Source organism: Simochromis diagramma, unplaced genomic scaffold (genome assembly GCF_900408965.1).
Source record: "Simochromis diagramma unplaced genomic scaffold, fSimDia1.1 OVJJ01000802.1, whole genome shotgun sequence".
Taxonomy (NCBI): Eukaryota; Metazoa; Chordata; class Actinopteri; order Cichliformes; family Cichlidae; genus Simochromis; species Simochromis diagramma.
In genome coordinates, this window is record NW_024387492.1 from 21,253,623 (window position 1) to 21,268,535 (window position 14,913).

At 39.9% G+C, this 14,913-nt stretch overlaps 1 protein-coding gene across 1 annotated transcript; it reads right to left on the reverse strand.

Moving 5' to 3' along the window:
- Positions 1-4,168: 4,168 nt before the first annotated feature.
- On the reverse strand, positions 4,169-14,899 carry pex3 (peroxisomal biogenesis factor 3). The gene is made up of 12 exons (XM_040017897.1): positions 14,694-14,899; positions 12,355-12,486; positions 12,181-12,262; positions 11,915-11,958; positions 11,635-11,756; positions 10,653-10,719; positions 10,503-10,557; positions 10,169-10,307; positions 10,011-10,081; positions 9,795-9,917; positions 8,793-8,889; positions 4,169-8,162 (listed from the first exon to the last, which is right to left on the reverse strand). The coding sequence occupies exons 1-12, from the start codon at positions 14,764-14,766 to the stop codon at positions 8,079-8,081; spliced, it is 1,089 nt and encodes a 362-aa protein (XP_039873831.1). The 5' UTR covers positions 14,767-14,899; the 3' UTR covers positions 4,169-8,078.
- Between the last annotated feature and the right edge of the window lie 14 nt (positions 14,900-14,913).

Here is a 14,913-nt window from a genome sequence, read left to right on the forward strand (position 1 = left end):
GATAATTCTTGTATCTATGATGAAGACTTTTAAGCCTCTGCGAGTTCTTGGTTAAGAGCTCGCAGACCATCCATCAGGATTTTATATATAGAATGATGCCACTTGGCACATCGCTAAACACCATGTTTAGCAGACTCCAAATGGTGCTCAACACTTGCTAAAACAAATCCTGCAGTGAAGCATGGTAGTGGTACTATAATGCTATAGTGTTGCCCATACGCAGGAAAGATAGAAAGACTCATCAGTGAAGGGAAAATGCAAAGGTCCTCAGAGAAAACCTGTTACAGAGTAAGAGGTGTGATTTACAGCGACAGAGAACCAAATTATATATCCAAAACAATGCTGGACAAGTTTCTGACCAGCCAATGCCTGGTCCACTGAACATCTGTGCACACTTCCCATCCAGTTTGAAGGTTTTTATACAGATAAACCTGCAATGACATTCAAAGGAACTTCTGCAAAGTCCTAAATTTAGTGGCTGAACAAGAGATATTACTCTATCTTTAACACATTTGGGAAAAAAAAACTGTTTTCCTCACCTTCACCAGTTATTGAGGAGGGAAAATAGCATTTTAACTTTGAGTTAATATTAGTTGCCCAACAATGTGTAACAATCATAGCAAAATGCTGTTTTTCTCTCTGCACACACACTTATACGTGTACAGTTTGTGGGGCTGATGGTGAAGAAACAGCCACATGAGAAGAAATGCCATGTGCTTTGACACACTGTGACTATAAGGGATGAGTTTGACCCCCAGTGGTTTTCAGACTTTCAACACAGTGTCATGTCTTGTGATCTACTCTGGACAACAGATACAAAACTGGCAACACTCCTCTGACGAATGGACATGTTAATTGTGCCAGTCGGCCAGTTGCGCTGACGTAATTTGCTGCGTGCTGAAATAATGACCGAGCTCAACATAAACAAGCAGAATCATGCAGCGCAAGAGAATGAAGGCTTTGTTTTATGAAAAAAGGCCTTTATATGCTGAGTAACTGTGTGTGGTGAGGCACTTTTCCATGAAAGCACTGCTGGGCAGAGGCACGTTCAACACAGCAAAACAGGTTCAGCTCAATATGGCCGCTCACCACATGACTGTTTGTAACAGTTTGAACTCTTGCAGCGGCGCTGTTTGTTCCTGCTCCACACTGTGACTGTCTTTGTCCTGTTTGTGGTACAGAAATGGAAATCCCCTTGTTGTTGAGTTAAAGTCTGACCCGGTTCATGTTTCTGCATGACGATAGTCACGCCTGAACTCTCAACCCTCATTGCAACAGAGGAACAGGTAGTTCCTCTGAAAATACATGCTGCAAGGTTATGTGGAAATTCTGCCACACTTAAATCGAGGAACAGAGAAAATTGCTTCAGTCTGTGCAGTTGTCTGACTTCAAATGCTAGATAAAATTATCTCTAAAAGTCTTTATCTCTACCTTACAAAAAAAACTCTTCCGACATTTTTTTTTATCCTAATTTGATATTTCAAAGTACATCTTTTGAAAATTGGGGTGCCCATTCATTTATTTATATTTTGGTTTTTGAATGTGGCCTCCAAAGTGTGAGCAGTTACCCCAATGTGTAAAACCCCCAAACAAAAACACTGTTCCCTCACCTCCCTCTCTGGGGGAACAGTACTAACCTATGTTCTGAATAATTTAACTTAAACAATCAGTGAAACAGTAAAAGTTCTTTCATATTTAGATTAATTCAATCTAATTTTATGCATTTATTCATACATTAGATCCCTAAAAGAGTACACAGTTACGAGGTCCAGTGGTTACTCCTACTTAGCCTAATTCCTTTGTTTCCATTTACTGTAAATTAACTGAGTTGCTCGGTTTGTTGTAATGTATCATTTTAACCATTTAATCCACCCACACCCAAAGGAGAAAAAGGGCTCATATTCTCTCCTCCATATAAGGGAAATGTTCAGGTCAGAGAAGATGAAGTCATGTTGACTCACACTCCACCAGGAAGAAAATGAATGTCATTATGTGTGTCAGTCACACACACACACACACACACACACACACACACACACACACACACACACACACGACTTTAAACAGATTTTCGATTAAAATCCCAAAAGGACACCACGGCACTGGAATATTAAAAATCAATCTGAGTGAGGTTGATGATTGATTGGTGTTTTGATTGTTCCTGCTTCCTCACAGCTGACCCTTGTACTTGTGTGCAGCCGTGCCTCTTTTGTCTTCCCTGCTGCTGATGTTTAGTCTGTTTTTTTTTCCACTGTTTGCACTTCTTGCACTTTTATTTAGATAAGAAGAGTGCTCACAACAGTATTCAAATCTTCTACCAGCTTCTGCTCAACACTTGTGCAACAGCTGATTCATCGATTATTTTGATAGACGGTATACAAAAATAACCCCCCACCTGGACCTTGGGTTATCTGGAACTGTGGTGACACAGAGGCAGGTAAACATTTACGAATGAATTTAGCTGACTCCGGAGCTTTTCTCTCCAGTTGTCTGTCAAGTCTGGAACAGAGACTGAGGTTAGATATGTGAAACTTTAATTTAAAAGCTCAAACTTGGGAAACATGTCAATCAGTTAAGATCTGTCCCTCGGTTGACCTACAGAAACACTTCCTCCACCCAGAAAGCAGACAGCCTAGAGGTTACTGAGTTTCTTAGCAGGAAGTTTTCTGTTAGTGTCTGGCTTAGTTTTAGAGTAATCTTTTCTGTCTGTAGTTTGACATTTAAATTCAAAACATGATGCATAAGCGGAAATGAGTATCGGGGAAATATGTCTACATAATGTTTGTACTGTAATTACATTAACTTGCCTCACAACCTTTAGTATACGCTTCTAAGTGAATCCAAATTTTGAGAGCTAACCTTTCACTTTCTTTAAATGAATCTCTTTAAACAAGCATCATCGTCATTGTGCTATGACTGGTGTCATTGCAAATACTATGGCGTTTTCAATGAGACAGTCCAACAACAGCATTCTGACTAAATAGACTGGCTATGAAGTTTTCTGAAAAAGCTGAAAATGGCACTAAAATGGGACATTTTCTGTATTTTCTGCCATACTGTTAAAAAGATGGATGCTCTTTCTGATCATGGAAAAGTTTCAAATAATGAGGTGAACAAGTAATCGCTGTGAGCAAAATGCACGGGCTTCAGACTGCTGTAAATGCCCAGTTTCAGCCATTTTTTTCTACTCTTTGTGCTCTGTCATGTCAGAGTTAGAGGATATATCCCTAATAAGGTCAGCTCTGGCTGTGAATGTGGAAGCCCCACCCACAAGCTGTTTGAATTTTCTTTGTAAAGTGGAGCCAGCCAGAACAAAAAGCTTAAAGGTTTGTTGCCTTTTGAGATGCAAGCCCAGCATTTTCCTTTGGCACTAATGATTCACAGACAAAGACAGATCCTTAATAATAACAAAAGTAAAAGTACTTATTCTCTAGCAAAATGTTCCCATCAGTGTTATTATTACTGCTGAAGATTATTCACATGTTTAAGGTTGAATTTCCTGTAAATAAGCTACACAGCAATCCATCATATTCTAAAAATCTGCTCAGAAACAGGCATGCCACTTGATTATAATAAGAATATAATAAGTATATTTATTTCAAACAAACAGCTTGAAAAGCCTGAGTAGAGTGTGACGTGGGTATTTATCAATATCTACAGGCGAATCAAATATTAATGAAAAATAAAGGTGGGACATTAGCAAGACAGATGGTTAAACTTTGTAGATTTAATCAATCAAGTGATTTCTCAGAGATACTAATCTGGTGCTGATGGAACATGCATCTATTCAGCATTACAGTTTTATTAAACTGGACGTGGCAGGAGGTCCGCTCTCAATCATCAACGCTTTCATTAGTGATGAATTATTAAAATGAGTTATTGAAACTTTCATGTCTTACATGTTGGCCGACGTGATTAGCTAGACAAAGGTATCGGTTATAACTGAATGCGAGTGCTGATCTACTTGGTAATGCTAGTTGTTTCCACACAAAGTCTACATAGTAACTGATCTCAGAACTGTGAAAGCAGAGCCAGCAGCAGCTTGCCTAGCACGATAGTCTCCTATCAGTTTCCTGTCAAACACCAGAGGCTTATCCACACATGCACATGGACAAACAACCAGAAAAAGAAGACTGCCTCTCAACTTCAGAAGCTTCATTTATTTTTAAATGGGATAGAGACATGCCCATGGGAACGCCCACCTCAGTCAGATTTCAGAAGCTCTGTAATCAAGCGGAAATAATTTTGCTTGCAGAGACAATGGCCGACTGTGGCCACAAGATGGCAGTAATGGAAAAAGGTGGTAAATATGCAATAGCAAAGCTTTGCGATGATGCTTGAGATGAAACGAGAGAGATCGTTTTATTTTAATTGATGTTGATTTTTACTTCTCACTAGATAAGCACTGCTTGCTTTGATGGAAAGTCTCTTGTACCCTTGTCTAAATATTGTTGGCTTCCACCCAAAACAAAAGACTTGGCAGTGTGCTGGAGCATAGCGCTGGCTGTGTCAATCTTTTATGCTGTCTGTGCAAAACTCCAATATGGGAACAAAAAAGTGGTCAGCTAGAGGAACGGCAAAAATCACTGGGTGATCAAGGTGGCAACACTTCTTATTAGACACTAGTTAGTGATGTTCCTTTCTGCTTTCTATGTGGAGTTTGCATGTTGCCCTTGCACCCGTTTTGGTTGGAATAGTTTCACATTATAACCACACTCTGATTTTCCAAAACTCTAACGCTTAACTGGAGCGTTTATGATGGGTTTGATATGTTCGAGGGCATGTGAGCTGTAATCTCTTAAACTTTCTCTGATCAGATTTAACCTTCAGGTCATAAACTGCATCAGATCTGCGAGTAAACTTACACTTCTATCGAACTAAATACAGACAACATTACATCAAGTTGGCAAATAGAAAAATTTAAACTCTGATGAAAAAGTTAATCCACAAACTACATCTGAATAATAATAATGACAATATTTAATCTGCTTTCTCCTTTTGTCTTAATTTTCAGTGTGACCAACTTTTTTCACATCATAATGCAAGTTCAGCCAGCCTTATCGTGGTTTACAATGCAAGAAAGCAATGAGCTGGGCGTTTAATAGCACACACGAAGAGGCTGTCTCAATCTATCCATAAGACTACAGTGGAAACAAAATAATGTGACTGTGATTACAAAATGTTTTATTTCTATTTTAGGAAAATCTTTCCACTAAAGTAAGTAATTAAAAGATTATTTCATCCTTTCATACGTCACAAGAGTCACACAATTTTTAACAGCCACAATGATCATTTTCCAATACCAGCATTTTCCAACATGTGGGATCTTATCTGAGAATGATAAGAGCCCACAGTAGAGTGCCCCCTAGTGGCACAAAAACGCCATGACAATTTCCAGTTTGAACCTTTAAAAATACACAAAAGAAAGACAGTATATGAAATCACGTGTCATATGTATTATCTCTTTAATAAATTGATACAAACATACATTTCAGCTGTCATTCAGGACATTATGCTTCAAAAAGGCATAACATCTGTGATTAAATACAGAGTTTTACATTCTCACCCTGCTGCGTTTATTATGCAACTCGGGAACCAGGAACTAAGTTAGTCGGACTGTCACCTGATGTTTCCTCATCTTCTGAGAAGGAAACTAAGTGAAAAATCTGCCTTGACAAACAATTAGTGGAAAGTCAGACTCGACTATAAGGGATGACTTAGAAAACTTAGTCTGACTCGACTAAGTTTTTCTCCATTACAGCTGCAGGAGCATTTCAGGTCATCAAAAGTGATCCCCAACTTTGCTTAAATTAAGACTTTTAGGAGGAGAGATTTTTATGCAGCAGATATGAGAGTGAATACACCTGGCTGGATGTTGTAAATTCTTGCAATCAAAGCCAGATGAGACATAACATATCACACATCATATGAAAACTGTGATGGAGACAGAATTCAAAACTGAAATCTGGCACTGACTTCTCTGCGATCTCATTCCTCTCAGTGAAATAGTGACTCATAGGGGCTCAAAGTGCAGTATTTATCACTGTTCTACCTACACGATCAGCTGATCAGGTGTGACTATTTCTTTTAAACTCTCTTTTGCACATGCACTTCTTCCTCCCCACAACCCGATGGCATCTCAGTGTCAGCTTCACATCTAAAAGCAAACAGTGGCTGCTCCTTTGTAAAACTGCAATCATACCAGCTCCTAACTAGTATTCATTTTAACAAGACTGCATACACGCTGCCATACTAACGGAAAGGCATATACAAGTGTGCATCCTTGTGAGTTGCTTGTGAGTTAGACTTCATAAAACAATTCATCTCACAAACTCAGTTTCTGATTTACAGGATGAATTTTTACTGTTTCAAAAATACAAAAGACATTTCTTTCTCAGAGGACAGCCCAGGGGTAGGTACACCATCCAACATTCAAAGGTGGGGTTACACTTTTCTAGAAACAATGCAAACAACACACAAAGAGTGTAAAGGTTTGTCTGCCCTTGTTGCAAATGCACACACTGCTGCTCTTTCCATCACCGTGAGAGGTATGCACAAATAAAGCAGTGATATGTGCCCATGTCTCAGAAAAGGGCCTGATGTAGCATGTGTAGGCAGAGAGTGAAAATATGTAGCACAGCAGGACGACAGGAGAAAGATTGGGCTTTGAATAACAGTCCTGTTGTGTCTATACAGATGAGTCTAAAGCCAAGTGGTCAAATACATATGAGCATAAGAAATATGGGAAAGATTAGAAAGATTTTGCACCAAAAATAACATTAACTTGAAATTAATGAGAAAAATATCTGTGCCATTTAAATAAAATGATGCTGCATTTTCACAAAGACCAGAATATTATACCAATAACTTCAAAACAGGGGAAGCAACTTCATGTGAAGCTAAAGGTTGGAAATAAGCATATAAACAGTTGAAGAAGTGTGACACCTTCTGGACAACAAAGGAACTGCAGAAGTTAGAGTTAAAAGAGCCTCCAAAACAGATCAGTAGCATGAAAACAGATTAAAATTCAAGGAAGTCTTCATGTAATTTATAGCTCCATATAAAATTTAAAAAAAAAAAAAACCAACCAGTTAACTACACTGGGTGTTTCCAGGATGAAAGACAACGCCATTGGCATGTCTCAGCTATGCACACTGTCTCTTTCCGTAGCTATATACACTGGATTACAGCATTGGTGACATACGACTGTCACTCCCAGCCTGTCATGCTTCACACATATCCCGTTGTGGAGCGCCCCATTTCAACCCAAACCACCACGTCTTTTCCTAAGACCAGCCGAATGAATTTTAGTGCCCAAACTCAACCAGTAAATGAGAGTGAAAACATGTGAAAAAGGTCCAAAGGTGACACAAACCACTGTCCACTGACTGATCAACCTGTGACCAGAGACCTTACGCCATCAGCACCCATCAAACCTCCCAATGTTTGTAGAGCTCTAAAAATGGGTCATTTACTCTCATTCCATCACCATGTGACACCCCCAGAATGAAAACAAACATACAGATTTAACTATCCATGACATTTTCATTAGCTTCTTCATCCAAGTTTAAGTTGAAATATTCTGAAAACACCATCTGCTTCAGCACCCCCACAATAAAAATACTGCTTAATAACAATAACAGAAATGTGTCCACACCTGACCTATCTTACAAACAGGCCACTACAGAAGTTTGAACAGGAAAAGAGAAACACACTGTAAACTCTTCTGATCTTCAAACACACAGCTGAGGTGCAGAGCAAACAAAAGCCACCTTACTGGGTTAAATGGGACTCCAGTTCCCAAGCAGCAATGGTCCTAAAGTTGACTGCAGGCTCTGCTCTGACTAAAGACTCAGTGGAGGTCTCATCTTCCTCCTCCCGTTTGGTAATTCATCACGGCGCTGAGCTTGAACACCCCTGCTGTCCTGCCGTGGCCACAAATCACGGAGTGAGAAGTTTGCGAGATGCTGAGGAGGAAAAGTGTCTCAGGAGGAGCTGACAATCCAGGACTTTAATAATCTCCACTCTTCTTCCTCTCGAATCCTCCCTCTCCTTCTTATCTCGTCCAATCCAGTCGATTACTTCTGCAGCTCCTGCGGCGTGCTGAAGGTCTCGTAGACATTGGCTGCAAACTCCTTCACCTGGTCGTTCATCAGCAGCTCCTGCAGAGATCGCACAGATTTAAACATGTTTGATTAACATACAACCAAGTTTGTAAGAAAATAAAAGTGAAAATAAACAAATCTCTCAGTTAAACAATGCGATATGTTGTCTTTGTACAATTTTTTATTAAGTAAAGGATATAAATGATTTGGTTTTATTTACATGTTACACAAATCCTAAATTTTTTGGAAATAAAAAAAAATTAATATATACTCAGACAATCCTCTTAAATAATTTAAATTAAAATAAAGGTTTGATAAAGAGCCCAAACGTGCAGATGAATAAGAATAAAATAATCTAAGAGTGTTTGAAACACATTAAAGAAAGTGAAACGGATCATGCAAGATTAAAGATTTCATAACCAATCTGACAGTGATTCTCTAGAACTCATTAACATGTGTATTCTGAAATGAGAGCTGCACCTGTCAGCAGATTGGAACATGTTTGAACATTACGCTCCCATCAGTAAAGAAAATCAAAAAGCAAACTGTGTGGACAATGACCGATTGACAGATAACTAACAGCCACAGCAGCTGCCTGTTCCAACTGTTTCACCCTGAATCTGGCTGTTTGCCATACTGCACATCACTCTGATACAGTTCACTCCACCATCTGGTGTTCGATGTTACCTGAACAAAGTGACTGGGGGTCTCACTGCAGATGGTGTTGATCTGACCGTTGATGATGGGGATGATCTTTGCCAGCGGCAGACTGACTGCAGACAGACTGAACACACAAACACAGAAAAAGACAGCAAAGTTTAGGTAATGCCCACTTCATGCTAATGTTTGCTGGGAAATAACAAGGACAAAAAAGCCCCATCCACCTCATAACACTTAATATGTGTATAAGGAGTGTGTTTTACATTACATTACACATGGCCGGCATTTATGTTCAGACAAAACCGAGGAGTGATCACGACCTAAACAGAATCATATCTAACAACCCCAAACAACCGAAGCACATTAGATGTTAATGTAGTCCTCCTGAACAGGTAGGACTACATTAATGTCCATTTTGGAATTCCAAAAGGAAAAGCTTAAAAAGAGCTATCGAAGTACACGTCTGAGGCCTGACTTGAATGTTAAAATCTTCTAAATCATTTGTGCATTTTCAGTTTCAGCTTGTGAAACTGGCTCTCTGGTTACCTGTCTAAATCACTGCGTCAACCTATACCTAAGATATGCCCTGGTTTTTAAGTGCAAGCTGTTAAGCCATACTTTACTAAAACCACTGAATGAAGTACAAATTGAACGCTGTAATGTCACAGGAATGAAATTGTATAAATGTCTTTATATTTGATGGTAATCTGCTGCTTGGTCTGTTTAACACTGCTGGAACTTCAGCTGCTCGAATGCAGGACACATAGGGATTATTTTGTGTGGAAGAATATGAAGTGCCCCGTTTTATGTGAGCAGAATGAAGCAGTTGTCAAGCCAACGAAGCCAAAGAAAGCCCGGCGTTATTGAAATTTGTTCATAGTGTAACCCTCAGGTCACCAAACTCCAGTGACAGAATAATAATATCTCCAGCTGCTATCACATATGTAGGGATTTAATAAGATTTCTCCATGTTTCAAATGCAAATGATAGCAGTAAAACAAATAAATAAAACAGGTGTCAATGGCTTACCTATCAGGTGCACAGCTGAGGGCAGAGTCACTTGGAGGCGGGCGGAAGAACTCGGCCAGGTTGTCACAGAGACGGGAGAAACCTCGGTTCAGACAGACTTTGAGGACAGTGGTGAAGTCTGGACTGAAGTCAGACACAAAAAGCAGAAATTCACCTTTCACAGGAGCACAAACACAATCTTGTTAAAGCATACCTACAGACAGGTGTGTCATTTACCTATCCAGCATGTCTCTAGTCTCGTTAAGCAGCTTTATGGTCATAATGTCATTCTCTGTGAGCCCGCACGCCTACAGGAGCAGAAGAAAAGAGATCTGTAAGACTCTGTAATGGGGTTTTCCCGTGAACGGCAGTGTAAATCTGCTTTGAGCAGTCACCTGATCGGCCAGCACGTTCTCGTCATCTGCAAGCAGGTACCAGGACAGAGACCGCCTCGAGCTGGCCTCCACCTCCGCTCTGATCCAGTTCAGCTGCTGCTCCAGCTCCAGCAGAGACCAGGTCTCCTTCAGAGACACGCTGGAGATGAGAAATAAACCACCTTGATGTTTTGATGATTGATTTTTTTTTTAATTTAAAAGATGCACAACAAAGATCAATACAAAGAATTTGTTCCACATTGTTTTTACCAGCCTAAGCTACGTTGTTAATAACTTGTTCTGTTGCTTCATAGATCACTGATGGATAATGAAGAGAATAATTGTTGCAGATCACCTTCCCAGTGAGCTCTGTACCGCCTTCTTCACTACTGTTATCAGCTCTGTCAAACCTAGTGTGAGACAGAAGTCTGTTACTACAAGAGTCCTGCACTGACAGATGGAAACAAGGATTTTACAGGTTTATGCTTTTGTGTCAGTGCTATACCGTCTCCCAGTAGGTGCTGGATACTTGACAAGTACTGCTGCTGGACGTCTGGGGGGGCAAGAGGGGTCTGCAAGCAGACACACAACACAGACACACTCCTGAATAATATTCACCTCAGCTTTAAACAGGCAGAGATTTTTTTGAGCCAATCTAAGCTTATTTTAATCAACAGGTCATTAATTAAATCTTTAACGTATTCTCTTCTATGTTATTCAGTTCAGGCAAAAAGCACTGCTGTGCTGCTCTCTTTAATCACAGCCATGTGTTACACTGCACCGAAAAGCTTCACCAGTTTTACTGGGGAATCAAATTAACCTGTTAACATGTTCGTCAGGGAAACCTTGGGTCCTGGCATATGTGGATATCGATTCAAACATTTTCACACAAACCTTAGATAATCTTTCATTTTACAACAGGAAACAGGATTCTGGTGCAGGAATCAGTACACAGGATGAGTATTTCCTAGCTGTGGGTACACCAAAATATTACCCGTCTTACTCTCAGACTGACACAAATCAGCATAACTGGACACAAACTGGGAACTAGCAGGTCAGAAATGGGCATTCTCACATTCTCATATCACTGACAGATGTGGGAAATATTTTCTGACATGTACCACCCACCCAAACAATGTCCACCCTGCCAGGGGACATGTATGGAGCATGACAAAGAACCCAAGGCTTTGCCCTGGGCTCCAAACTCTCAAGCAGACAAACCACCCCACAATTCATCACCTCAGTGCGGCAGAAACTGCAGGACAGCCCGAGAGGTTCACAACAGGTCAGGGCTTTTTTTGGGGAAACCAGGTAATGTTTAAAAGGTGTATTTTTTATGATCATGGATAAATATTATCAGACCGATATTTAACCTGTCTAATATGTATCTCTCTTTCCAAACAGTTTCCAAAACTCCTGACACAGTGAGCTGCAGCTGATCATTTTACACACAGTCAATCAGTTCTAGGAATCACTGTGCTCCTCACCGTTGTGCTCTTTCCCACTGAGTTATCCAGGTACAGGTATCCTCCAATGATGTTTAGCTGGACTCTCAGTAAAACCACCAGCATACAGGTGCTGTACACCGCCACAACTGTGCGTGTAAAACCTGAACGAAACGACAAGTTCTGTTATCATATTTTAAGTTTTCTTGTGTTTGTTTTTAAATCCAATAAGTCAATTATTATTTATTATTATTAGATTATTTAGAGGCATTTAGATTTTACTCAGATACACTCAGTGACATCTGAACTGAAAAACACTTACTGATGATCTTTAAATCTTCCCAGATCTCCAGTTTATTAGCCGGTCTGTAAAGTAGATGTGAATGAGGGAAATGGTCGTCAGCCACTGTACACATTTATTTCACTACATGAACTTGTGCTAATTTCAAAATTTAATGTTTTCCTCAAGAATAAAATCAACAACTGCAATAATCAACATAAAATAACAAACAAAAGAAAAATGTAGCCTTAAACAATAAACTTGTGTACTACTACTGTTTGACCAAATTAAAGAAGCTTTTTCCTCACTTGGACTTGAGTAGTGCTGTGAGACTTTCTGAGTTGAGTTGCGTGACGATGGCTTCTTTGAGCGCTGGGAGCATGGACAGCACTGCAACACATTTAAATCTTTCACTGTAGTGTTGGTCCTCACCTTTTTCTGTCAACTGTTAGTCATAACCAGGTCAAGTGTAAAATAATTACCAGTCATGTTGCAGGTCCTCTGGTTGCTCTCGAAGTGGAACTGTCTTCTGGCCTGAGCAATGTACTCTGTAGCCTCCCTCTCTTGGATCTCACTGAACTTCTTCTGGGCATATTTACCTAGAAGGTATACGCCTGAGGAGGGACGCAGAGAGCACAATGAGGTCACATTAAATGCAGAAAACTATCCTTGGCTTTGGTACGATGCCAAAGCTAACCAGGATTTGCCCTGCAGATATTTATGACATGGAATAATACCAGAGGGCTGTACTTTCAGTAGCAGATTTACAGACTTGTGACAAATTAAAGGTGTTGAATCACTGTGTGAAATGTAACAGCTGAAATGAGCCTTGAAATGGATTCTCCAAGTTTCTCCAGTGCAAGGATAAACAGTTTTTCAAAAGTATATTCCCTAAACCTAACCATCCAATAATTGTAACTGTGAAAACATTATGGTGCAAATTACACCATATATAGTGGTATTGTAAAGCGCTTTGGGTGCCTTGAAAAGCGCTATATAAATCCAATCCATTATTATTATTATTATTACTACACAGGACGGGCCATTGGGACTTCATTAAATCACCTTTAGCACCTTTATGGGGAAAGAATTTTAATTGGTGGGGCACAGGTTGACTGGCTACAGTGGCGTAAGGCAGGCATCCTCTATGTATCACATTTATTAGATTGCAGAACCAAACGTTTCCTGAGCTTCGATCAGATTGTTAAGCTATATAATTTGCAGTGCAATCAATTCTGGAGATATGTCCAAATGCGCAGTTCTTTATCAAAATGGCTGGAAAGCCCCATGAGTTGTCCTGCAGGCAGCCCTGTGGAAGCACTGCTTTCAAGATCACCCTTTGGTAAAGGTATTACCTCTAAGATGTACCATTTACTGCAAGATCAGTTAGCTGACCCTCTTTCCAAAGTTAAAAGTTGTTGGGCCCAAGATCTGACAGTGGACAGATCTCCAGCTGAATGGGAGTCATGTCTTCATAACGTTAATACCATGTATAAGGAAATAGGCAGCAGTTTTATCCAGTTAAAGATAATCCACAGGTGGCATTGAACACCGCAACAATTGCACAAATGGAATTTGATTCAATGGACAATTGCTGGAGATGTGATGGCCAGGATGCCTCGACTCTACATATTCTATATATACTTTGGGACTGGTGGGAAAATATCATGGAGGTCATTTTTAGTGTTCTGAAAAGAAGATTTCGCGTCTCACCAAAACTGTCCATGCTTGGTATAACCACAGAACTTTCTAACTGCGACTTCTCCCACGATAATAAAAAATGGATCATCCCGGCCCTTACTACGGCTAAGCAGGTCTGACACTGGCGGTAAAAGCGCCCCCCTCCCCAGGAAGAATGGTTGACGACAATGGTTAAATTGGCATCCTACGAAAAAGTGACTTATGGTTTATTAGACAAACTTTATCAGTATAACTGTATTTGGTCTCCTTTTACTAGCTGGCTTTTCTGCAACTTGAGGTGCATAGGGGATGAGGGAGTGGTGGGTGTTGGGTCTGGTGCGTGAAAATAGGGTGTAATAAATGTAATTTTTCTTGTTTTGTTTATAATTAAAGTTTAAAAATAAAAATGTTGAAACGAAAAAAAGGTGGTCATTCAGAAAAACTTGCACTGCAGGGACTCTTGCCTTCTGGTGCCATTGCCTACTATCTCTGACACCCCCCCCCCCCCCAATTTACCACTCTCAGTTTTAAACCAGTAAAGTCAAATAGCCACCGGATCCCACTTACAAATGTGTGCCTATGTTACGACTTGTTGCAGATGCTATAGCTTATAAATTAATATGGTAAGTGAGACTGAATTTTCCATAATGCCACGTGAGATAAAAGGCCAGCAGTTATGTGGAGGTCAGCTTACACTTAATTTTAAACACGAATAATGAACAGCTACACCAAACTTCATTCATTTGTTGGCTATTTAAAGAGCCCCAAATAAAATACACGGTAAGAAATCCAATGAATAGTATTTAACTTAGTAATCAACTACCACATAAAGCAGTGTTAATTTCGGTGAAACTAACTGGTTTCCTAAAAAGGTCTTTTCAATGCAAACACACCTTGTGGGTTGTAAAAAAAAAAAACAGGGTAGTTTCACTAAATATTCTGCGGCACGATGGAGAAAACAAATTCCGAATAAACCAAATACCATTCTTTTTTGATGCTTTTGAAATATGGGTTAGCGTGCATTTCTTCCGTCTTTATTTTACAGGGGGATAAAAAAGCCCAGTCTAAAGGCTGTTCTGCGGAGTCTGGCGTGTTGCTGCAGTCTTGCATTAGCACGGCGGCTAACAGGAACGTGACTTACCTCCAATTAGTGCTCCGGTGAAAATAAATTTCTTTTTATGGCGTTTTATAAAATTCCACGCAGACGAAAACATCCTCGGACAGAGAGAGGGCCACCAACTAAAACAACAAAAACTATATTTCTAAATTCTTTCTTACTATTTTACGGACATGTTTCGGATAGCAGCTTGCTAACTCTCAAAAGTGCCAAAGTACTTTGGTCATGGTAACTATTGTAATGA